The sequence below is a fragment of the Euprymna scolopes genome, chromosome 1, assembly GCF_053919585.1.
Source record: "Euprymna scolopes isolate OS-2025 chromosome 1, ASM5391958v1, whole genome shotgun sequence".
Taxonomy (NCBI): domain Eukaryota; kingdom Metazoa; phylum Mollusca; class Cephalopoda; order Sepiida; family Sepiolidae; genus Euprymna; species Euprymna scolopes.
In genome coordinates this window covers 72,071,186-72,096,598 of record NC_136482.1, presented here as the reverse complement: position 1 = coordinate 72,096,598, position 25,413 = coordinate 72,071,186, and the positions used below count along the sequence as shown (strand labels likewise).

General features: G+C 36.8%; 2 protein-coding genes across 4 annotated transcripts in view; both read left to right on the top strand.

Annotated features, from left to right (window-relative positions):
* LOC145239799 (protein arginine N-methyltransferase 7-like) overlaps positions 1–2,307 on the top strand; it is a 57,908-nt gene extending 55,601 nt beyond the window's left edge. Inside the window, exon 14 of the mRNA XM_080103358.1 lies at positions 1,772–2,307. Within this exon, the coding sequence (XP_079959484.1) occupies positions 1,772–2,024 (253 nt within the window). The 3' untranslated portion in view covers positions 2,025–2,307. The remainder of the gene's footprint in view (positions 1–1,771) is intronic.
* A 13,478-nt stretch (positions 2,308–15,785) lies between these two features.
* Positions 15,786–25,413, top strand: part of LOC145303602 (mitochondrial import inner membrane translocase subunit Tim17-A-like) — a 94,346-nt gene continuing 84,718 nt past the window's right edge. Inside the window, exon 1 of one of the 3 annotated variants that reach the window (XM_080145191.1) lies at positions 15,786–15,976. In XM_080145191.1, coding sequence (XP_080001317.1) covers positions 15,951–15,976 — 26 coding nt within the window. In that variant the 5' untranslated portion in view covers positions 15,786–15,950. Of the gene's footprint in view, positions 16,093–25,413 lie in introns of all 3 variants that reach the window. The other 2 variants (XM_080103141.1, XM_080103225.1) reach the window with 2 other exon arrangements.

The following is a 25,413-nucleotide window of genomic DNA, read 5'->3' as shown; positions in this document are numbered from 1 at the left end:
GGCAATTGCTCTTGACATATCCAAAGTCTTTGATAAAGTATGGCATAAGGGCCTACTTCACAAGATTTCCAGCTACAATATAACTGGAAATGTTTTCTCGATCATTAAATCATTTCTCTGATAGGCTCATAAAAGTAGTGGTTGATGGGCAGAAATCTGAGGCCCTCAGTATTAATGCTGGAGTCCCTCAGGGGTCCATCCTAGGCCCAGCTCTCTTCCTGATCTACATCAATGATCTCCCAAAACACATACTTAAATCATTTGTTGACATCTATGCTGATGATACAACCATCTATGGCAACACATCAAAGGCTGTAAATGACAAAGTTTTTTCTGATTCTCTCTCCTCTTATCTCGAGTATGTGGTAGTGGGGGAAGACGTGGCTGGTTACTTTTAATGCATCTAAAACCAAGCTCCTATCTTTACATCATCAACACTCTAATCCCCATCTGGCATCAATTGAAATGGATAGCTCTTGACTTGGGGAAACTTCATGCTTTGATAAGCTTCTGGGCTTGACCTGACCTGTAATTGAACACGTACATCAAGTCTATTGCCAAGGTCGCTGGAAAAATGGTAGGATCCTTCTACCGCTACCGCTCCAGAAGATATCTCACTACTAATGCAATTCTCTACTTATATAAAAGCCAAGTACGTCCAAGGATGGAGTACTGTTGCCACATCTGGGCAGGAGCTGCTAAAATAACTCTATCCTGCCTTGACAGAGTACAAAATAGACTTCGTGGCTTAGTGGAGGATGCCCTTTTCTCTTCCCTGCAACCTCTCTCCCACAGGAGAGACGTTGTGAGCCTGTCTTTGTTTTATCGTTACTTCCATTGCAGGTGCTCGTCTGAGCTCCAATCCCTGGTCCCCCTTTGCCGATCTTTCACAAAAAACACCCGTCTAGCTGAAACCACTGTCAAAAATTTTCCCCACTCTTTATCTGTGCCAAAACCAAACTGTAGATTCCATGAACAAAGCTTCTTTCTTAGAACTGCACGCCTGTGGAACTCTGTTCCGTCTGCCTGTTTCCCACCTGACTACAACTTGGATGTCTTCAAGTCTAACATAAACAAATTCCTGATGAACCGCCCCCTTAAGTAGACACTTTATCAATTCTCAACATTAACAGACTGTACACGCAATAACCCTTATCCCCGAGTGGCTTCCGGGCCTTGATAAGTGGTGACTATTTTGTTAAAAAAAAAAAAAAAAAAAGCCATACTGTTGATCAAAGAGAGGTTTAGCATTTTAAAGGTAGTGTACTATTGCCAGATTGATTAATGATTCAAAGAGTTAAGCAAAAAGTGGAAAGAGACTTATGGGACAATAATTTTCTAGTCAGTTCTTTTAACAGAGTTTTTGAAAATTGGTATCACAAAAGCAACTTTCCAATTATCAAGGAAGCAAGATTCTACAAGGCATTTGTTATAGTGTTTGGAGAGGACAGGTGCCAGCTCAGCAGAGCATTTATTTTATATTATAGTAGGGATAAGATTTGATTCACATGTTTTGAAAGTGTCATGTTTTTTTTTTTATGATAGAACATGTATATTGTGGTAATTGTTAGGTGTGAGCCTGCAATTTTCTTTCTGATATGAGTTAAATGACAACTTGTATTCGAATAATCATATACAATGGGTTAATGTATTTTGGCATTAACTAATGCAAAAATTGTTTATTTGCTGCAAAAGCAGACAAATCAAACCTTTTTATTTTTTTATTTAATTGTGATTTATTTCTTATTCTATTTCTACTCTATTTTTTCAGGGATGGTAGATGTAATGCAGTTGCATTCTGGGTTGATTACAATTTTGGCGAGTCCATTATCAGTACCGGCATGAAGCTGCCAGACGGCTGTTCTTCTGGTGATTATGTCACCTGGGATCGACACTCACGCCAAGGAATTCATCTCTTGAAGACTCCTATCAGTGTTTCATGTGGTTCCAAAATACCTCTTGCTATCAGTTTTAATTCTAAATCTGGACAAATTTTAATGGATTTTGACACAAGCAATAAGTAGAAAATAAATGTTTAATTTAAAAAATAAAAAAATAAATAAAAAAACAAAGACAAATTCAATGTAATTATTGTTTGATTAAAATGAATGATCAAACACAAGACTACAATTATTTTTTTTTCATTATAAAAGAACATTCATAATTCGGACCATGAAGACATTCAGCTTTTTGCAGACCAAAATCTTCTAAAATCTTGCATTTATGTTTCTGTACAGATCAATTTTTTTATTCTTACTAATTTTAGAAGATTTTAATAATAAAACGTTTTTATTAAGAACAAAAATACTAATCTCGTTCATTTTTGTTTAACTAGCTCAACAATTGATTAAACCAATGAAAACGCTTTAACCAAAAATCTTTTAAAAGACATTGTGTCTAAAAATCAAATGACTTTGTTTCTTTCTTTTTTGTATGTTTAAAATGAGTGGTTAGTTTTGGAATTGGTGATATTATTTGGCTGGAATTTGAGCATCCAAATTTTAGTTTGTTTCTGATTTTTTCTAATCACTTAACAATTTAATAAAAAAAAGAAAGATAAAGTAAAACTTAAATTTAACTTGAAAATACTATTTTAAAATATAGCCAAATTGCTAAAGCCTTACCTCCTTATTTTTAATTGTTATTTAAATAATTTTTTTTTGTCTTTCTCTTTTTTTCCAAATGCAAAATAATATGTAAATGTGATGTCTTTTATCTGCCTGAAGATGCAATCAATAACAAAGTCCTAAACAAATCTATTTTCAAGTAAGATTTTTTTTTTTTTTATGTAATCAGATGATATTATTACCTTTGTATTAGAGTGCTTTATATGGTTTAATGCATTCTGTGTTCATTTTGAACATCTATAAACAGTTTTACAATGATTTTAATTTTTATTTCTAAAATAATCAACTTTTTGAATACACTTCTCCTTTCAACTGCCTTTCTCTCTTTCTCATGTACAAACTTTGAGAAAAATGCGTTCAATATAATAGAAAGAATAAGTAATCGATAACTGACCTAGTTTTAGTGTTCTTTCTTGAACATTTACCAGTAACAATGAAAGATAATATTTTTCTATAATACCTCTACCCCATCCTTAGTGAACTTTAGCAAATAAATATCAATAAGAAATTTCTATTGCATTAAGTAGAGAAATTATATAAAAATGATATGATCGATGTGAAATATGACTTTTAAAGACCATGAACAAAGCTTCTTTCTTAAAACTGTAAAGCCCGTGGAACTGTCTTCTGTTTTCTTGCTTTCCAGCTGACTACAATCTGATTGTCTTCAAGTCCAATGTAAACAAGTTCTTGATAAGCTGTTCCATTTAAGTTAAAAAATTTACCAAATTTCCATTACTAACGATTACTATATTGTCCAATTGACTACTGTACACTCTTAACCCTTATCCTCGAGTGGTCTTTGGCCTTGATAAGTGGTGATGCCTATGTAACAAAAAAAAAAAGTACTAAAGAAGTGCAATTAAATTACTGGTAGATTGAAAAACAATAACCAGTTTACATATAAGAAGTGTGAAACAATGGAGATGGACGAGAACACAGATGTTAACAATGTATATTTTCATGGTGAAGGTAATGAGTTTGTCAAACTTTTGTTATCTTGGTTATATTATCATTAAAATCTATTTAAATGGATATTCCACACTGTATGCCATAAATTTAATAAATTTAGCACCACCAAAAGAAGTCTGAATGGAAGATAGCTAAAAAAAATAATAAAATGACATGATAAAAATACTGATCAAGATCAGTTGTTGACAACATTATTTTCAATTTTATGATACTATAGTTGTGTGCACAGTGACATGCGGAGGGGGAGGGGGGGGCAGCGAATCTTGTCATTCAAATTTTTTTTTTTTTTTTTTACATGGGGGTCACCACTTATCAAGGCCCGGAGGCCACTCAGGGATAAGGGTTATTGCGTGTACAGTAGGCACCGCCAAAACTGGGGGGGCAGGTCAGTACTTTTTGACGGACCGTCTTTTTAAAAATCTACCAAAAATCAGGTAATTATCCGATCAATACGAAATTTTCAGCGATTATTAGGAGAAGAATGAACTTTATAACAGTGTACTTATTTTTCATAAACGATATTTATATATATATTTTTTTTTGCTTACAAAACCCCCCCTTGTTTTGAAGTGGGAACAAATATGCTTAAAATAATCATCTGAAACTGAACAAAACATATTGTGTTGTTGTAAGGGACAGAATTATAGATTAAAAAAAAAAAAAAAAAAAAAATTGTTTGCATACCTTATTTTGACGTCTGAATATCAGAACTTCGATTGTGTTTAATTATCCCGCTTTTGAGTTTTGAAGTGTGAAATTCGGTGAATATGTTAAGTAAAATAATTAATTTAAGTTAAGCAAAACAAAAAAAAAATTTTTTTTATATTTATACGAAAAAAGCCATTTTAAAATTTTTGATAAATAAATTAACAATTTTTTTTTAGCGAGCCGAATAATGCATGACTATTATTAAACAGAGCATGCTTTGAATAATCGATACAAAAAAAAAAAATTCGATAAATATTGTGCCCTTTGTGTTAAAAATAGCATCATTTTTTTCGATCTCGTTTGAAAACGTTTGCCGCCTTTCGACTACGGTGGACCAAAAGCGCTGAAATAATTTTTTTTTATTCTGCTTTAAATTGCCCCCTCCCCCCATTTTGGGGAGCCTGGCCCCCACACACATACACATTAAAAACCAAACTCATACAAATGGTCACCCATCTGGTACTGGCCAGCCTCAGCTTAATAATACATTGAAATTTTCGTCACTGAAAAATAAGTTTTTTTGGCCTGTTTAGTCTTCCATAGTTTTCGTCTCATCGAAAGAAAACGTAAACAGAGTCGATCTGAACTCTTCGGCGACGCGAAATATCTGGTTACATATATGAATAAGTGGAATTATTTGAAATTCAGGTACTTATATTATAATATTTTTGCATATTCTCTTAGAAAATCATCCTAAATCTTAGTTAGACAATAAATGAATAAATAAATTATTTCAAAAACCCTTTTTTTTAAATATTTAAGTACGTTTTTTGTGCAAGACAAAAAATAACAATTGTTAACTTTTTGGGAAAATTTAACATTTAAAATTGAATTAAAAATAGTAGAAAAAGTTTTACATTATTCTATTTTCTATATGATAAAATTCAGGGTTTTATCTTTCTGGAAAAAAAAAGTTACTCAGAAATAATGGATTTTAATAAATGTAATTTAGTTTTAAAAAACAACAACAACTTGATTTTGCGGCCATTTTTGGCGGTGCCTAGTGTACAGTAATCAATGAGATAGTATTGTAGTAATCATTAGTATTGGAGATTTGATAGAGTATCTTACTTAAGGGGGCAGTTTGTCAGGAATTTGTTTATGTTGGATTTGAAGACATCCAAGTTGTAGTCAGGTGGGAAACAGGCGAACGGAAGAGAGTCCCACAATCGGGCACTTCTGAGAAAGAAGCTCTGTTTATGGAATCTACGTTTGGATTTAGGCACAGATAAAGAGTGGTGAAAATTATTGACAGCAGTTTCAGCCAGACGGGTGTTTCTCGTGAAAGATTGGCGAGGGAGGACAAGAGATTGAAGCACTTGCCATGGAAGTAACGATAAAACAAGGCTCGCAACGTCTCTTCTGTGGGAGAGAGGCTGCAGGGAAGAGAAAAGGGCATCCCCCACCAAACCACGAAGTCTATTTTGTACTCTGTCAAGGCAGGATAGGCTGCTTTTAGCAGTTCCTGCCCAGATGTGGCAGCAGTACTCCATCCTTGGACATACTTGGCTTTTATACAGATAGAGAATTGCATCAGTAGTGAGATATCTTCTGGAGTGGTAGAAGGATTCTACCATTTTCCCAGCGCTCCTGGCAACAGATTTGATGTACATGTTCCATTTCAGATCAGGAGTAAAGGTCAAGCCCAGAAGCTTATCAAAACATGGAGCCTCCCCAAGACGAGAGCCATCCATTTCAATTGATGCCAGATGGGGATCAGAGCATTGATGGTGTAAAGATAGAAGCTTGGTTTTGGATGAATTAAAAGTTACCAGCCACCTCTTCCCCCATTGTACCACATGCTCAAGATCAGAGGAGAGAGAATTAAGGAGAACTTTGTCATTTACAGCCTTTGATGTGTTGCCATAGATGGTCGTGTCATCAGCATAGATGTAAACGAATGATTTAAGTATGTGTTTTGGGAGATCATTGATGTAGATCAGGAAGAGAGTTGGGCCTAGGATGGACCCCTGAGGGACTCCGGCATTAATACTGTGGGCCTCTGATTTCTGCCCATCAACCACTACTCTTATGAACCTATCAGAGAGAAATGATTTAATGATTAAGAAAACATTTCCAGTAATACCGTAGCTGGAAATCTTGTAAAGAAGGCCCTTATGCCATACTTTATCGAAAGCCTTTGATATGTCAAGAGCAATTGCCCTGGAAAGGAAACCTTTGTCAAGAGATTCACTAATCCTATGTGATATAACCGTTAGAACATCTGCTGTAGATCTTGCAGAGTGGAAACTATATTGTATGTTACTAAGAAGGTTGTTTCTGTTGAGGTGGTTGACTACTTCTTTATTTAATATGGATTCCAACAACTTACTCATGACATACAGGGAGTTGATGGCCTTATTGGTCTGTACTGAGAGGGAGATGACTTCTCACCTGAATTCTTAAATACAGGGCATACTGATGAGGTTTTCCAGGGTGTTGGAAAGTACTTCTCCTTAAGGCAATGCTTAAATAGTTTTGTAAGTATGGGGACAAGTTCTGGTTGGAGCTTTTTCAGCACTATAACTGGAATGCCGTCAGGGTCAGTTGCTTTACTGGAATCAAGGTTCTTGATTAGCTTGGCGACCTTACACACAGATATTTGTATGTTGCATAGGGGGAAATACAAGGAGTTGATGGCCATTGTCGCATAGGGTAGAATTAGCTGCAAAGTTCTTGGCAAATAGTATGGCCTTGTCTGATGCTGACGAGATGACCTCAGGTCCGTTGATGATGGTTGGGATAAAATGCATGCTCCTATTCAGGATCCTGTTTGCTATTTGCCAGAACTGGTGGGAACCAAGCCGCTGCTCAGCTACTTTGTATTTAACAGACTGAGCATATAGCTCTCTTGCATTTTTTATTACTCTTTTACAGTGGTTGCTGGCAGCTTTAGTCTCAGTACATCTATTACGTTGGTAGCTATGGAAAATGATTTCTGTGCGTGATGGCAGCAGCACATTCAGGGGAGAACCATGGCTGGCTGTTAGGGTTTTGTTGGAATTTTTTGGATGGTATGAATCGGTCTATGCCTACAATTAGGTCTGATACTATAGAGGGCACATCCTTTTTAAACATGGAATGCAAAGGTAGATCAGATATGAATGTACGGAAGCTATCCCAGTCAGCCATATAGTATCGATATACAGTACAGTGGAGAGGTACGTCTGAAGACTTATTACATTTCATTTTTATCTTAACTGCAACAACAGTTATTCAAACTATCTCTCTGTCTAAAATATATCTCAGCTTTCCCTAGGCATTACCAGGATGTCATCCAATCTCAGCACACCACTGCATATGCACATATATACAACTACATCAGTGCATATATGCAAATGCATTAGAGAATAGTATTAATTCAAATACTCGAATGTCAAAAAAAAGACCACCTTGACATATATCTCAAGTCAAAATATATAAAAGAAAAAAACTTTTATTCTTAGTGGAAAAATATTTTTAAAAAAAACCCCAAAAAAAACAAGTCTTTTCATCGAGTGTTAGATGCTTTTAAATAGTTTTGAGTTTAATAGAACCAGTGAGTGATGTTTAACATTCAGTTTTCAATAAAGTCATAAAATTAATTGCAGGGTTTCCCCTGACATTAAGTTCTATACATGAAACAATTTAGATTTTAATATCATTTTCCTGGATTGTTGAGAAATATTTTTATATCTTACTAGCTATACTAAGTTTTATTACTCTAATTTTTGTTTTACTCATTGACTCCCACCTCCTGTCTTTTCTCTTAGTTTCTCATAAGAAAATATTTATATTCAGGGAATATTGTAATAAAAAAAAATAAGAAAACAAACTGACAGGAAATTATCATGTATTATTTTTGTTTTAAAATAACACAAAAAACAGAACAAAACAAAAAAAATGAACTGTTAATACTTAGTGTGCTGGTAGTTCTGGGTGAGATATATCAACTTCCTCCAAAGGAGAAAGTTTACTCGGAATGCGAAATTCACAAGTAGGCTCCAGCCGCTTGTATGTCCCGGTCATGAGGAGATGACATACAGTACCTAAGATTCCAAAAATGGTCACTCATCTAGTACTAGTCAGGCTTTACACCATTTAACTTTGGTGACATAGTGAGAACCAGTGTTTCAATACAATTATGCTAACTTCAAAATATTTTGGTATCATTTATGTTGTATCGTAAATGGCATTTGTATGCACACGTTTATTTTATGTTGCTACTAGACAGGAAACTGCCATTGTCTCTAAGCTCTTACTATGAGGTGTCTTAAATAAGTTTCAAGATGTTTTTTGTACAGGCATTTAAAATTGTCGTAGACTCTTGTAGTATGTTATTGCTATACATCATATGAGTTGACTGACAAACTTTTATGATTTCAGGTTTAAATAAACAGCAGCAGCAGGAATTGGAATACACCTTACTAAAGCTTGATTGTCACAGCTGGTGAATTTCAAAAATGCAATCTGGGTGTGAGGACACTTTAGAAGAACGATATGCCATAAAATTCTGTTTTAAACTTGGAAAAAATGCCACAACAAACGTATGGAATGCTTCAGACTGCATTTGGACCATCTTGCATGAATCGAGCATCAGTTTTTGAGTAGCGTAAGAGATTCAAAGAAGGCAGGGAGTCTGTGAAGGATGATGAGAGGTGTGGGAGGAGTAAGGAAGTCAGAACACAAGAGTTGATTGGCCAAATAAAGAATTTTGGAGTTACAGGCAAGTCCATCAAACCTTTGAGCCTGTCAGAGTCTGGTTTTACTGAACCTTTGCTTATAGTGTACCCAAGCAGGTCTACAGAAGCAAGAGAGTAGTGGCACTTGTTTTTGTTCAGGGTTAGTCCATACTTCACCACTACCTTCATAAAGCTTTGTAAATTGGTATCATGCTCAGCCCGATTTTCTCCACAAACTGTGACATTGTCGATGTAGGCGAAGGTTCCTCGGAGGTCCTCTCGTTTGATAATATCATCAATGACTTGTTGGAAACTGGCTAGTCCATTGGTTACTCTGAACGGAATCCGACGAAACTGGTAATGAGATCCAGAAGCTTCGAAAGTGGTATACTTTCGTTCTTCAGGTTTGGTGGCAACTTGATGATAGGCACTGGTTAAATCAAGAGTGCTAAACACTTGGTAAGTGGCAATCTCATTTACCATATCCTCCATTTGAGGGAGAGGATAAGCATCTAGAAGAATGAAACGATTTATCATTTGGGAATAATCCACAACAAGCCTCTTCTTATGATTCTCAGGAGACACTACAAGAGTTTGAGCTTGCCATGGAGATTGAGAGGGTTCTATAATACCTTCCTTTAGCATACAAGTTATTTCTGATTTAATAAATTCAGCATCAGGTAGGGTATGTCTCCGGGATTTAACGGCTATTGGGTGACAGTCGGCAGTTAGGTTTGTAAAGAGAGAGGTGTAAGGAACATTTTTAATGGTGGTTAGCCCACAAGACGGGGAAAGGGGGGAGGGGTCCTCCGAAAGGTATTTCTACTGACGAATGTCAGTTTAAAAATTTATGCCCGAGAATAATGTCGCTGCATAAGTCTGCCATAATCGACAGCTTGATATTATTGTACACCCTTCCTTTCAGACTGATAGATACAAGACAATGTCCAAGAGTAGTAGATGTATGAGAACTGCTAGCCATTAAGATTCTCTCTGCATTTGGCAAGACTGCTAACCTGAGCTTCTTAACTTTATCAGGGTGGATGAAATTTTTGCTCCTGGTATCGACGAGTATACTAATAGGTTCACCTCTGATTTTTCCTCACAAGGACAAACGAGATAGACTTTTTGAGGACTTAGAACAAGGAACTGAAGAAGCAAGAGACTCACCGTAATTCGTAGCAGCCGCCGTTGGGGATCTACAGACACGTGCGAAATGCCTCTTCTTCTTGCAGTTTTTGCATATCGAGTTTCTGGTGGCACAACTCGCCCTGTTATGTTTTGGTTTTCCACAGAAGAAGCATTTCTGCCCCGGGAGTGTCGCTGCCGTGGGTTGCTCCTCATGCTCAGTCTGGTCATTTTCGTCCTCTTTGTTTTTACTAGCAGATATGGATGCAGTCAAAGAGTCTGACTGGGTGTAAGTCGATAGTTGTTTTTGAGCAGACTCCAACATGAGCGCTTGGTCATATGCCATGTGTAAGTCGAGTCTCTTGTTTTCCAAAAGTCTTTGTCTTACGTGGGATGATGAAATCCCATTTATGAACGCGTCCCTGATGTATTCGTCCCTCGCCTGTATGACTGTCACAGCCTGGAATTCACAGTCCTTGGCAAGTTCTTTCAATGACTGTAGATACTGGTCCACACTTTTATTTGTTCGTTGACGGCGAGTAGCCAATAAATGCTGACAAAAGATGATGTCTTTGGGTCAAACAAAAACCTCCTTGTGGGCGTTCATGGCTGTCTGATAGTTGTTGATGTCGGAGATATGTTTATATATTGTCGGAAGCACCAAGTTGATCAACAGGTTTAATTTCGACTCATCCGTAAGTGGTGAACCATTAACCGCTTCTAGGAATATTGTGAATGACGGCTTTCAGTATATCCACGTGTCGGCAGTGTCCATTTTTGTGGGATCCAAATCCAGCCGTTCGGGTTTCAGGGACTTCTCCATAGTTTGTGTTTTAGTTGTTCTAAGTAAAATAAATTGTAATGAAAAATTTCAATACGGAGTGAACTTTAAGAAGCTTTATTTTACTTAGAACAGACCCGGGAACGAGACCTGTTACTTTGAGGAAAGGAAGAGAAAAGAAAGAAAAACTCAAGGGAAGTAACTCACATCCGGAGAGTAGAAACAGAAGTTAAAAGAAGTTAGAGAGTTCTTTTTTGTCAGCACAGAAACTAACACAACTCTGAAAACGACATATCAATACCTGGAGCCATCATGGCTGCAACTACGTCTGCAGGCCAAGTCTAAATACAGCTGATTTTCGACAACCAAGCAGAACAGGCTAGAACAATGAGATTGTCCGCTGGCACAGCCATTTCAGCAGCTGGCAGAGCCACAGCATCAGCAGTCGCCAGCCGTCATCAACCTTACCTAAAAAATCAGCAACAGCCCTAGCCACAGCATCATCAGCAACTAGCTGTCATCGATATCACCCCAGACGACACCTGCAGCAGCTGTCCAGACTACCCCTTCTTTGCCACCAATTCCCAAGAGCCTGCCAACCGACCACTATCCTTACTCCAAGTAGCTGATCGATGTCCTCATCACCGCCTCCACCATCACTGGCACATCCTGACAATACCAACAGCACCTGCTACAATTGTGTTGACCCTGAATAAAAGTTTAAACTAAACTTCATTTGTCCTTCTTGCTTCCAAACGCTCATTTTTGTAATATAACATATTGGTATCAGAACGTTCAGCAAGATGATTATGGACAGCTATATGGGTTTCATGCAATTAGAGCTATTCGCTCTAATCAAAAAACAGAAACAACTATTATTCAGCTTCAAGACGGGACTGACACAACCATCCAAGGACATGCCATAATGACTGCCCTAAAATTGACATCAGAAACAGCAACTACCACTGCTCAGAAAAACGATGATTACAACTTACTAATGCGCCAACAAATGATACAAGACACCATGAGGCAACAGAAGGCTTTCCACCCAAGAAACAATGTGAATCAATTCATCATGGCATTAAATAAAATATACACAATACACATTGTACCAGAGATAACAATCTACCCCAGCCTGGAAGGCAAATTTGTCAAGTCTGTGAAAGACATGTTGGACCAGGGCATATTTCAGTAAATGCTCGACTCGGAACAGAACGTATCCACCTTCATCCATCTGAAGGAATACCTCCTAACAATTCATGGCAGCCAGATGATTACCTTTCAACATTTATGCCGAGCCTAGGACTTAGAATGGCGAGATGACGAAAAACTAACAGATTTTGTAGGTTGACTCCAAACTACACTCAGAGAAGTAGTCGTCCACATTAAATGCAAATTTAAAAAGTACAGAAACTCGGAACTCTCTGTTGACAAACTTATTTCAATCATAGGCACAATGCTTATCAGCAAAAAAGTGAAAGTGTGGAACACAAACATCTACCCTCACCTCATCAGGATGATGGATAATCACTATACTACAACTAGTATAGCGTCTGAAGCACAATGATACTTAGATCTCGGTGTAAAATCCAATGTTGTCACCCCCCAAGACATGGTATTTCTTTCTCAAGAACACCACCTGAGTCAGAGAAAGACACATCACACAATGAACCAACACACCCAATTCAACGGACACCCTCGCTCAAACCATATGAGCATTAACAAACAAATCTATCAACACTAACATCAGCATCAAAAAGTTTGTCAACAAACACCAAGTTTTCCTGTATGCCAGAGATACCTCAGAGGCCTTCCCTGTTTTAAACACAGCTGCAGATATCAACACCCACCCCGCACCCAAGCACAGATCTTTGTCTCAGCAATGGATGACAACATACCAGAGATGAAGGACCAGGATTTTCCCTTCGGTCAGGTGATGTGATGCCTCATCTGACCCAATACAATATCAGTCATCACATCTTCAACTTTCAAGAACACGCTCACCGTTCACCACTTGGTTACTCCACCTTCAATGTTGGCAACACAAGCTTCTGACACTGTGAAGCTGGATTTTGGATGCTTGACCTACATCATACCAGTATCCCAATAACCAGACGAGGCCAAGAAACATGTGACCCACTTGAACGTCCAAGTAAAAGGCATCAATGGCAGTATCACCACCCTTGGCAAACTAATTTTTGACATTACAATCGGCGACCAGAACTCACCCATAAATGCACTAATAACAGCTCAGGCTACACTAATTCTGATCGTTCAAAATGTCTAAAGCCATGATATGCTAGTTCCTACATGATCGACAACCAGAAAGCGAAAGTGGAATTCAGAAGCACACCCACACAAGGAGGTTCGACACACATCCACCATCATATGATCAATGTCACCAACCCGCAATTCTACCTACAACACCCATACCGACATCATCCAGCATCACTCAACCATCAGACCACACCCTGAATCTCGCACTGTGGAGGAAAAGCTGAATAACATAATTTTAAAAAGCAAGACAGGGACTTTCTTGGTGATGGTTCACAAACAGTTCGATTGCATGGTTGCGAAACGATGCCGCTAGTGTGGGGAAAATGTATCTGTTGCTTGTAAGTTCTGTACATGCAATCACCAGTTTGTGACACAAAACAAGATCCTACTGAAGAAGGAAGCAGAGGAAACCATGTGGCAGCTTGATGCATCTGCCTCAGAGGAAACAAAAAAGGGAGGCATCGACAACACCCCAGAAGACCCTGATGCAGACAACGCAGATCAACACGCAAAAGAACAAATTATTACGTGATCACAACATAACTACGTCACCATGTTAAAAGAAAAGTCAGACAAAGGGAACGAAATCGGATGGTTGTTCCCATAATGGATGATATTGATAATGATAGTAATAATTATACATCCAAGAAGAAGCTTGACCCACCCAATGGATCTGAAACTACTTCTGCCACGACTGTGACCAAAACCAGATCAAAAACTAGGAAACATGACAATCACCAAGACAAACAACATGATGTGCCAAATGCAAAATGAGAATGGCACCACAACCTGGATACACCGTGCTTATATCCAACGTATAGCTCCACGCCCACTTCACCTTTTTATCACAAATTTCCCACCCCCACCTTGCGATGTCAATGAAAAACACCCTTTGAACAATCCCACATACAATTTCGATGAGAATCAGACACATCCCTCACAAGGCGACCAACACAGGAAAATCCCAGCAAAAACAACAGGATAACATCGAGAACGACAAGAAGAGATCTGGGGCGTATTGTTATATTGCATATCCCTCCAGATTTATATAAACAAAGCACAAAATCAGCAGGAGCAGTGATAGAGACAACAATGGCGGCACTCAGACGAACCCTCTTCGTCAACACAAACTAAACGGACATACATACCAAACACACACAAAAGCATTAAAGTCTGTTTTTTTCTGTGTCTACGTCAACAGCACAATTCTTAAGTCATCCCAGCAAAGAAAACTACTAGAGAAAACCATTTATCAAAAAAAAAAATCAAATTTGAAGTATGACCATCACAGTCAATGCCCATTCTGCATGTATATCGACACAAATAATTAATCCATGAAACACTATGAGAGTATAATTCTTACTTCGAATACATCCACAGCATAAATCTGATACAGACAAATAAATAAACTCTTTAAACAGATGATTTATCTGCCGTACATTAAGGCACGGAAACTAACACAACTCTAAAATGAAAACGACATATCAACTCACGGAGCCATCTGGTCTGCAACTACGTCTGCAGTCCATGTCTAAATAAAGCTGATTTTTGACAACAAGGCAGAGCAGGCTAGAACACTGAGGTTGACCGCTGATGCAGCTACTCCATCAGCATCCAGAGCCACAGCATCAGCATCAACCAGCCGTCGTCAACATCACCTAAAACATCAGCAACAGCCCTAGCCACAGCATCATCAGCAGCTAGCTATCATTGATCTCACCTTAAACGCCACCCGCAGCAGCTATCCAGACTACCCCTTCTTTGCCACCGACTCTCAAGAGCCTGCCGACCAACCTGCTATCCTTACTCCAAGCAGCTAATCGATGTCCCCATCACCGCCTCCGCCATCATCGGCACATTGAGACAATACCAACAGCACCTACTACAATCACGTTGACCCTGAATAAAAGATAAATTAAACTTCTTTTTTTGTCCTTCTTGCTTCCGTACGCTTATTTTTGTAATATAACTGCTTACTGTTTTCCAGTTTATTCAGAACTTAAAACTTTAATCTCTAAATGGGAGTGGAATCTAAGTGTGATAAAAAAGAAAACGAGGGTGGTATTTGGAGAATAGATGATGTCCTTTCTATATAAATACAATGGGGAGCAACTGAGATGAAAAAACTAAAAGCAGGTTACCGGGACGGGGAAGGGGAGTAACTCATTTACTTGACTAGTTAAAAGGCTAAACTTACCTGAAGGGCTGGAGTTAGCCAAATGAAGGGTCCAGTCTCTTGTTTCCCGGTATAATTTAGGGGATATAACTTGATAGCTTAAAAGAAAATAACTGTTGAATATGTTGTACTGATACCCTTTTTTCTTAAAAAAAAAAAAAAAAAAAAAACCCAAGCCAGCATAAGAATGCAAGAAATTTGTTCTTTAATTAAATCAGAAGTTATATTATTATATTGTTAAATTAACAAGTATAATTCATATAAAATGTGAACTTATTTAAATATAACAATTTTTTCTTGTAAATAAAAATGTAAACATGTATAAAATTTCACATTTAGCTTATCTTTTACACACATATCAATTAATTTTAATGGTACATTAAATGATTGAATATTATCATGAAATTAAAATTTAATTTTAATTTTATTGAGAAAGAAAATCTGAATAAAACATTGGAGAGAGAGAGAGAGAGAGAGAGAGAGAGAGAGAGAGTGTGTGTGTGTGTGTGTGTGCGCGCTCGCGCGTTAGAGTTTCCTCCTGTTGAATTTCGTTTCGTTGGAATAATTTCGCGTCTTTAAATCACACGAAAAGAGAAAATAACCTTTTCGTTTTACCAGCAATGGAGGAGTACGCACGTGATCCATGGTTAGTAACTGCTTTTTTGTTTTTGTTTATTTTTTAAGAATTCAAGTACATTGTATTTAATTTCTTTTAATTTGCATATCATATAAAAGGTTTGGAGTTGATTTCACGTTTAGATGGTAAGATTGTCTTTCTCTAATTACGTCTTTCGAGGATACATACCGTCCTTCCTTCTTTCAGTCGAACCCTCGTGTTTTTATTGAATATTTTTTGGTTACTTTTTTCTTTTTAGATTAGATTTAAATTAGAAACGTCAACAACATCATCGTAATAATATTATGATTTTCAGACTAGATAAAAAGAAACGGCATTTATATGGTTTGTTGAATTTAAATAAAAATTATTTCCTCGTATGAAATTTTATGTAACGTCCTTCAACTGAAGAGAATCGTTTGCTGAAGGATGAATGACTCATCATTGTTGTAGGTTTAAATTTTTTGTTAATTATAGAAAAATATAATTTAAGTGAATCTATGTATTATATATTTATTAAAGATTGTTAAAAAAAAAAAAAAAACTCCTTTTCCGTGTTATCTTTTTATTATTTTCAAGTTAGTTTGTATGTATCCGAAACCGGAATAGCACAGGAAATGCAGTTTTTGTATGTAACCCTTACTTGGGTTGTGTTTGTTTTGTGGTTGAGTTTTTAATATATTTTAATATAATTTAAATTGTGAATCTTTTCGAAACCTTTATTGTTTTTTTCCATTTTAAAGTCAATATTTAGATTTAGATTGAATCCGAATATTATCATGTATTCAAATATTAATAAAGCATTTTCCCCTCAATTCCTTATTACGTAATATCGCCAACCAACGTGATTTTAAATGGTTTAATAGTTTAATATATATACATTTTTTTAAATTTTAATATATATACATTTTTTTTTTTTTTGTCTTTTTAAGTCTGATATTCTTCATTAATTTGGTGGATAGGTTTGTAGGTTTGTCTTTTAAGGGGAAAAGAACGAAATCATGCTGAACATTTTGGTGTTGAATTTTTGGTACTAGTGCAGTCACTTATTGATTCGTGCTGAAATAATAATAACATTATTTAAAAGCCATTCTTAACCTGATGAGGGGAGGGTGTTTTGTACCTATTGTATACTTTAACCATACAATTAAATAAAAAAAAAACATCATAAAACTTTAATTAAACTTGGAAATACGATTTAAAAAATAGCGCGGATCAGTAAGTGCACTAGCACTGAATTTTGAAATGATTTACTAGCAGGGTTATCCGTCGTTACCCGGGATTGAATATGAAACTGCATCTTTTCAGCTCCATGTTATGAGATAGACAACTTTTTTTTTTTAGTTTTTAGGCCAATCAGAAGAACAGACGACTCGAAACTCGAAGTCCCTTGCAAACGGTGCCAGATAAAAAAAAAAATAAAAAAAAATCGCGTCCTAAATTAGTGTATGTAAAAAAATGTATTTGTATTACTATAGACAAGATTCGAAAGAGTTGTCAAAAAATTAATATATAACAAATGTTATCAAAGGCAAGATAAGTTATTTTTCTACCCAACTTTTTTAGTGTTTTTATTTAATGTAACATGTTTATTCAGCTCGAAAAACGTACAGTGTTTACTGTTTACCGATGTATTGGAAAATTTAAAATGACGCCTCCTGACTCTGTTGAACACGGTAAGTTTGGGAAAATGAGTTAAAACAAAAACAAAAAAACTATACAAAATACTATTAGAAACTCGCTCAATATGTTACTGTGACATAGGCTGACATATATTCAGTAGGTTTCTAACAGTATTTTGTATTCAGATGGAAAACTGCTGCTCTGTTTGTGCATGGAGTTTTAGCTAGCAATTATGAACACTTCCAACATTTGGATAACCATTGAGAGACGCTCAAGGGTACAAAAATAGGAGTTGTCCCAGTCGTGAAGGATTTCTCCTCCACCGAAAGAGAACAAGAAATGGAAGTGCGGCATCCGAAGAACAGATGCTGCACTTTGATCCTGACCAAAAGGCCAAGAGTAGCGGTGAACCCGTGGAAAAAGAAAAGGAAAAAAAGGCAGCTGTAAACGACGAAAGGAAGAGAAAGAAAGACAGAGAAAAAAAGATAAGATCATAGCTTATGGTGAGAGAACGTGATGACGTTAAATTGGCCATGACAGCCCGTGGGTGGCGAGGATACCAATGAAATTCCGATGTACAAAGCAAACAGTCGACGAACAGCGGGGCGACAAGTGACCCTATTGAAAAGACGCGTGGCCTTTGTGGAATCGGATTCAGCTGTTTTTATGTCCTCTCAAAAATAATTAAGTTGGGCATCTCTGTTTTTACGACCTGTCAAGTTCCATTAGAGAACACCCGAATGCCAACAGAGAAAGAAAGACAGCTCCTTTTTTGGGTATAGGCCGCCTGGCGAAGATTTGACGGACAGTGATCCCTTAATTCTGATTGGCCAACGACCTGAAACGGGAAGAGACCCAGTCCACGCCCCCACAATATAAGCAGCGAGCCTTGAGAGTTAGAGAGAGAGCTTTGCTTCCTTGGGTCCGACGAACGAAGATTCCCCCATCGATTGACCCTGTCACGTAGATAATTGAGTTTTCTATCAGAGAGAGAAGAGAAAACCTCGCAGTTAACAAGTGGCCAGTCCCTAATTGAACAGCTAGCGGCGATTGTACTGTTGTTGAAATACAAGGAAGTTTGTACAAAAGGAAACGCTTGTTGGCTTGGTCCTTTCAATTGTTTTGTATGACAAGTCTGTTTCAGGAAACCGGCCGTTGATATCATCGCCGAGGAGACACCAGAACCGACAACCGGGGTCATTCCACCACTGGACGACGCGCGGGTGACGTAAGTGTCACACCATTACTACTGGGAACATCCCAAGTCAAAGAGACCACCATCTCCTGGACTGTTATCACAAGAAGGAAGGACCTCAAAGATGCTAAGAAAACAAGAGCTATGCGAGTACCAGATTGCCAAACAGACCAGACTACCTTCAAGTTCACTATAAAACCTATGTACAGCAGGCGACAACAAAGTGCAAGGGAAGGCTAGACATGTCAAAGCTTGGAGATAGAAAATGGCAAGATAGACTACAACTTGCAATCAACTCAGCATTGGAAAAAATCGCTGATGATTCTGATTCACCAGCCTATAATAACAATCAATGGCAAAGTGCTAAAAGTTGTTGAAAACTTCAAATATTGTAAGAAATTCTGCAGAAATAAGCAAGCCTTTTATTGGACGGTTTCTCTGCCCACGGATTTGTTTTAACCAATCAGATTGCATATTATAACTGACTGCCAAGAATGTTCTTTGGCGCTAAATTTCCTTTTCAGATCAGATTCCAGGAAGACGTTAAGTTGGACTCATGGGAATTTTTGACTCAAATCCTAGAAGACGCAGGGCGGAACAGACTGGATTCTCACTCGAATCGAGGTATCGAAATTACTTGTGGCTTTGAGACGTTTTAAATGCCCAAATGTGGAGCAGAACTTTATTATTGCAATTACCAATGCCCTTAAGTAGGGTGAATTTTATTTGCACGTTTGGGCTTCAATTTAATGTCTGTCAAGAAAAAAATTAGGGTTTACTGTTTGACCCGCCATTGTCCGCAATTGAACAGTTTTCTACATGGACTCCTTGTGTATACCCTGCTAGCAGCCTGACTTGGAAGTCAACACTACAAATCCAACCTGCGCACTACTTCGTCAGCGGAAATCCTACCCAGCCTTTATCGAAGACAAACTATTATTCCCTTTTGAATGTTACCAGCCCAATAATGGCAGATAGCTGAAGATGACGCAACCTTTGCATACATGGATCTTTTTACTTTAATGAAATTTACATTGAAGTTTCAAGGTGAGCTTGTTGTAATTTCTGTTTGGTTTTCGTCCATTCTGCCAAGGGCAAAAACTTTGTGAGAGAAATCTCACAATATCTTGGAAGAACTCTAAACACTGACAAAGAAATAAGCTGCAGAATCCAAAGCGCATGTGCATCCTTTGGTAAGCTAGAAAAGCGGCTTTGGAAAAGGACCTGTATCCAGCTAGACACAAAGTGTAGAATCTATAACGCCGTCGTCTTGCCAGCCTTACTATACTCCGCAGACTTACACTCTGTATAGAGAACACATAAGGAAACTGGAAGCTGTTCAGCAGAGACACTTGAGAAGGACTATGAAGATCAAATGGAGTGGCTACGTATGAAACGTGGAAGTTCTCAGGAGAGCAAATCTAGACAGCATTGAAGCTACCCTTGCTATTATGCAACTATGATGGACCGGGCACATTGTCAAAATGGAAGACAACCGAACCCCAAAGATGATCTTCTACAGGGAACTGGAAAATGGAACCCTCAAGGTAGGAGGTTAGCAGTTTCGCTACAAAGATGTAACAAAGCAGCACCTGAAGGCAATGAACATCAATGTTGAGAGTTGGGAGGAACAAGCCAAAGAAAGGAGTAGCTGGCGGAACAGTCTCCACAAAGGGAAGGAAGAAATAAAAAGATTGGAGAAGCCTTAGAGCTGAAACACTATCGACGATACAATCCCGGCATTCACATATGCAGTGCCTGTGACAGGATGTTTCACACAGAAAGGGGACTACGCCAACGCAGAGTGATAAAGCATCGAGGAGGCCCCGACTAGTCATCGTCAAGACAGATGGACTGCATGATGATGATGAGCCGGAAAACAGCAAGCATTTAAGATATTAAATAGACTGGGAGGATCCCCAACTAACAGTACCGCAAACATAATCAGCATTTTATTTGGTTCATTTGTTTTCTTTATTTTGGCGTGTTTTTAAGACTTAGTGATTCCGCATACCCTTTCATCAAAACTCATTTCAAGGACCTTTTAATTGTTTATACCAAAGAACATTTGATATATTCTTTTTTCTATACAAAAAAAAAAAAAGAAGGCGCACTCACATTGTTAATATTTGCACATCATAAAACATTTGAAGATATGTTAAGTAGTTTAGGTCCATAAAGTAAATGTGGTATTGTGGTGCCTGAAAACTAGTGTAAGGGAATAGACACAGTTGACCCCCCCCCTACTCCTACCCCTTTTTGGTTTTGTACCACATCTTTTATGATATTATGATTTTGTAATGAGATAAATATGATTTTTATTCATCATTATACAAACTCGCATTATGTAAGATTGGAACAGATCGTCAGAGGTGCCATATTGCCTTTTCATTTTGGTGTTCTGTTTGGTGTGTGGATCGAAGGATCCATGGATGGGATCAACGTCGTATCGTGTCTGTATATACGCCGAAATTAATTACAGAAATACACTTTTTTAAAAAAATAAAAACTCACTTTGTATTAATTTTTTTTTTACTTGATTTTGAACCTTTTCTGAAAAGTTTTTACGGACGCTAATTTAGGGCATTTGCTCTTTATTTTTGGATAAATTTTTACTTTGCCACCTCTGCAGTATGCGGATGGCGGTCATTGTTAGCGGGCGATAACTTCAATTTCTTCTTCGTCAAATAACACTGCAAATAAGTAACACAGGATTTCTTTTTTTTTTTTTTTTTTTCGAACAGAAAAATATTGTATAAAAATATATCAATATATAATTGTGAAAATATCTATTTAAAAGTCTGTGTAAGAAAATATAATTTTAATAAAACAATTTTGTAATGAAAGTAACAATGGATTTTATAAAGTAAATTTTTATTTTGTGAACAAATAATTTAAATGAAACATTTTTCCGAATTAAAGCAACATTGGATTTTTTTCCTAAACATTTTTTGAATTGAAGTGAAATTATGGCACCTGTTGAAGTGTCAACAAAAAGTCTGCATAAAGCGCCACCTGGCGACAGTTTAGTGAAACACACGAAAAAGATGGCCGCCGTCCGCATACTGCAGAAGTGCCAAATTTTTCATTTTTAGAGAGTGTGCGTACTGCGTGTCTGTTTTACATCGTTTAAAAAAAGTGGAAATGTCAGTGCATCCTGACATAACCGAATTTAATCCAACCCGATCCAATACTTATTTTAATTTACAAAAGCTGAAAAAGTGCTGTTTGACGATCAGCATAAACAAAACCTAAATAATAGGTAATGATAAAACAATTTGATAATAAATTCCAGTTTGATAACAACAAAATAAAAAAATTAACTTATAAACATGCATATTGTTCAATTGTTCATTGATAAAAAAAAAAAAACTTTTAGAAAAGTGATAGTGTTGCTGCTTTTTCCGCACAATCGATTTTGAAAATAGTTAAAATGTTAACTAAATGTAATTATCAACTTATTTCATTATTAAATTACCGCTTTTGTTTTATAAAAAAACTATTTTGTAACTTTATTTTGGGCAATCGCCAATTAATCAATAATAATTCCTTCATAAACCGAAGAGTAATGTAATAACAATAATTAATTAATTCATTCATTATTTACTTATTTATTTATTTAAACATTTGACTGGTTTTTGACAAGCTAATTTTTGGAAAAAATGAAACATGTCTTTAAAAATCGTAGACACAAGGTCAAAGGTCATGTCTGAAGGTTACTGGATGTTAAAAAAAAAAAAAAAAAAAAAAATTTTTTTCGCCTCGTTATATAAAGAGATATTTTTTTTATTTCATTATTACTAAAAAAAAAAAAAAAAAAAATTAGATGTTTTGTGCTAACGAAAAATTTAACTATTTTTTTGTTCTTGTTTTTACAAAAGTGCATTTGCATTGATTCTAAACAGACATGAAAGATGTTAGGTACTTGCGTATCGGTCAGTTCTATTATTTCAATGTAGAGTTCGACACTTACACAATACCGAAATACACCAAAAATACAGTTAAATACTAAGAATTGAATAAGTGTTGATTTTTTAACATGCATGAAGAACTGATGAATGAGGAACACAATCTTTAGCACACATATTACCTTTATTTTATTTTTTTTGGTGCTAATAATGCACTTATCCGCGCTATTTTTTAAAATCGTATTTCCAAGTTTAATTAAAGTTTTATATGTTTTATAATTCAATTGTAAGGTTAAAATACAGAATAGGTACAAAACACCCTCCCCTCCCCATGTTAAGAACGGCTTTTTAAATAATAATGTTATTATTTCAGAACAGATCAATAAGTGCACTACTGCATGAGTACTTTGTTTTGTTTTTTTTACTTTTTATAATATTAATATTTTAGGATGTACTTAGCGTTTCTAGCTTGAGAGGAAGCTCTAAATGAAGTTAACTGAAATAAATTTCGGTACACTTACAGTTTTTAACTCCTTCAAGACACACTCGTCATTTCCATGAAATCTATGAGGACTCTGTGCATGCTTGCTCCAAACGCTGCTCCCCTTTATATTTATATATTTAATTTTATAAATTGTATGCTATAAATAAAATAAGATCATTTTCTTTTTATTAGGTACGTGCAAAATGAATGGCCGATATGCTCAAAATGTATAAACATTTTGACCTATCCCTTAACTTAGAAATTCACTACAAATCAGAAAATTACCCAATTGTTACTTGTACAGTTTAGTCAAGACATTAAAAAATGAAAATATCGAAAAAAGTTTGTACGTATCTGTTATGAAATGAAGTTCTTCGAAAAAATTTTTTCACTTAATTTCATTAAGTAGTTTTTATTTTACAGCGAAAAAAAATTGTTATGATACCGAGCAAAAGGTTCGATTTTTAGGAAGAAAAGCTAGTTATTAAAGATGAGGAGGGAGTGTCGGCGCTTTACATGGAGTTATCTCCAGTGTCGTTTCTAAAATTCAAACAAAAATTTAAAACAATCCAAGTTGTCTGCCTTCAACATTGACCCTGAAAATATCGTAAAAATAGAATCAATAGAAAAATTTTGATAGATTTTTAAAGTTCAAAATTTTAAAAATACTGAACTCGTAAAATTCAATTAATTTTATTACGGTTTAAAAAAAAAAAAATATTTCTATTAATTTTATACAACTTTAAGAATTTATTTTGGAAGTATAATCCATAAAGAAAATAAACAACCAACTTTTAAAAGAGAAATTACGAGTTTTTTTATATTTTATTCGCAGTTTCGTGTTAGGGGTGTCAAAAATTCCTACAAAAATTCTGATACACCTAGTCCATCATCTTTAAACACTGTTTGTGAGAATGTAATTGTGGCTGATTTTTTATTTAAAGTACTTCAAGTGTTATATAGTTGTTGGAGTCTGTGTACAAAACGTGTATGTTACAAGGGGCGTGCAATAAGTAATGCTCCTGACCCATTTCCCATAGCAGTAGAGCAACGAAACTTGGCACAGTTATTAGTCTTTCTCTACATAGAGACCACCCAGAGTTATGCATTTCTCCCATCGTTTGATGCAACTCTGAAGACTGTTTTTGTAGAACACCCCAGGTTTGTCCTTCAACCATGATGTGACTTCAGAAATCAAGGTTGCATCATCTGGGAAACGCTTTTCTTTCAAAACCAACTTTGTGCTGGGAAGAGGTGAAAGTCAGAGGGTGCAAGGTCAGGAGAGTAGGGAGGATGGGGAAGGATTTCATAACCACACGCCCGTGCTTCTGATCTGGCGACATGCGAGTTGTGGACCAGAGCGTTGTCCTGCAGGAGGAAGGTACCTTTGCTGATCTTGCCTCGCCTCTTTATTTTGATAGCTTCCCTTAATTTCCTCAGAAGTGAAGCATATTAGGCTCCTGTAATTGTGGTACCCTTTGCCAGGAAATCTGTCATCACTACTCCATCCTGGTCCCAGAAGACTGTGAGCATGACCTTGCCAGTGGAGGGCTGCACCTTTGCCTTCTTTGTAGGTGGTGAATCCAATTGCTTCCACTGAATTGACTGGGCTTTGGTCTCTGGATCATAGTGATGGACCCAGGTTTCATCCTGTGTAATCAGTCTTTTGAAAAACTTTGACTCATCTTCTTGGCACATCTCCAAATTCATCCTCAAGCACTAAACGCGTTCTCGCTTCTGGAATGGTGTGAGCAACCTGGGAATCCATCTGGCAGACATATGCAAATGGTCATGAATGATAGTTTCCACAGACCTTGGGCTAATCTTGACATCTTGGGCTATTTGGCGAATAGTAATGCACCGATCTTCCAAAATGGCAGCCTCAATTTGATGGACAGATGCCTCATCAATGGCAGAAGGGGGGTGACTAGGTCTGGGAGCTGTTTCCACAGACTTCCGGCCATGTTTGAATTCACAATGCCAGCTTTTACAAGGTCATATGATGGGGCATTATCACCATAAGTTTCTTTCATTTCATCAAGAGTCTCCTGTGGTGTGCGTCCTTTCAAATACAAAGACAGGATCACTGCTCGACATTCAACAGGCTCCATTTCACACCTGACTCAGTTCAAACACCTGTAAAACAGAAACCACAATTAGTTCAGAGCTGTAATTTGCCACATAACCCGTAGAGATATAAATCATTGCACATGCAAAATTTCAGCTAGATCAGACAACTGGAAGTGGGTCAGGGGCA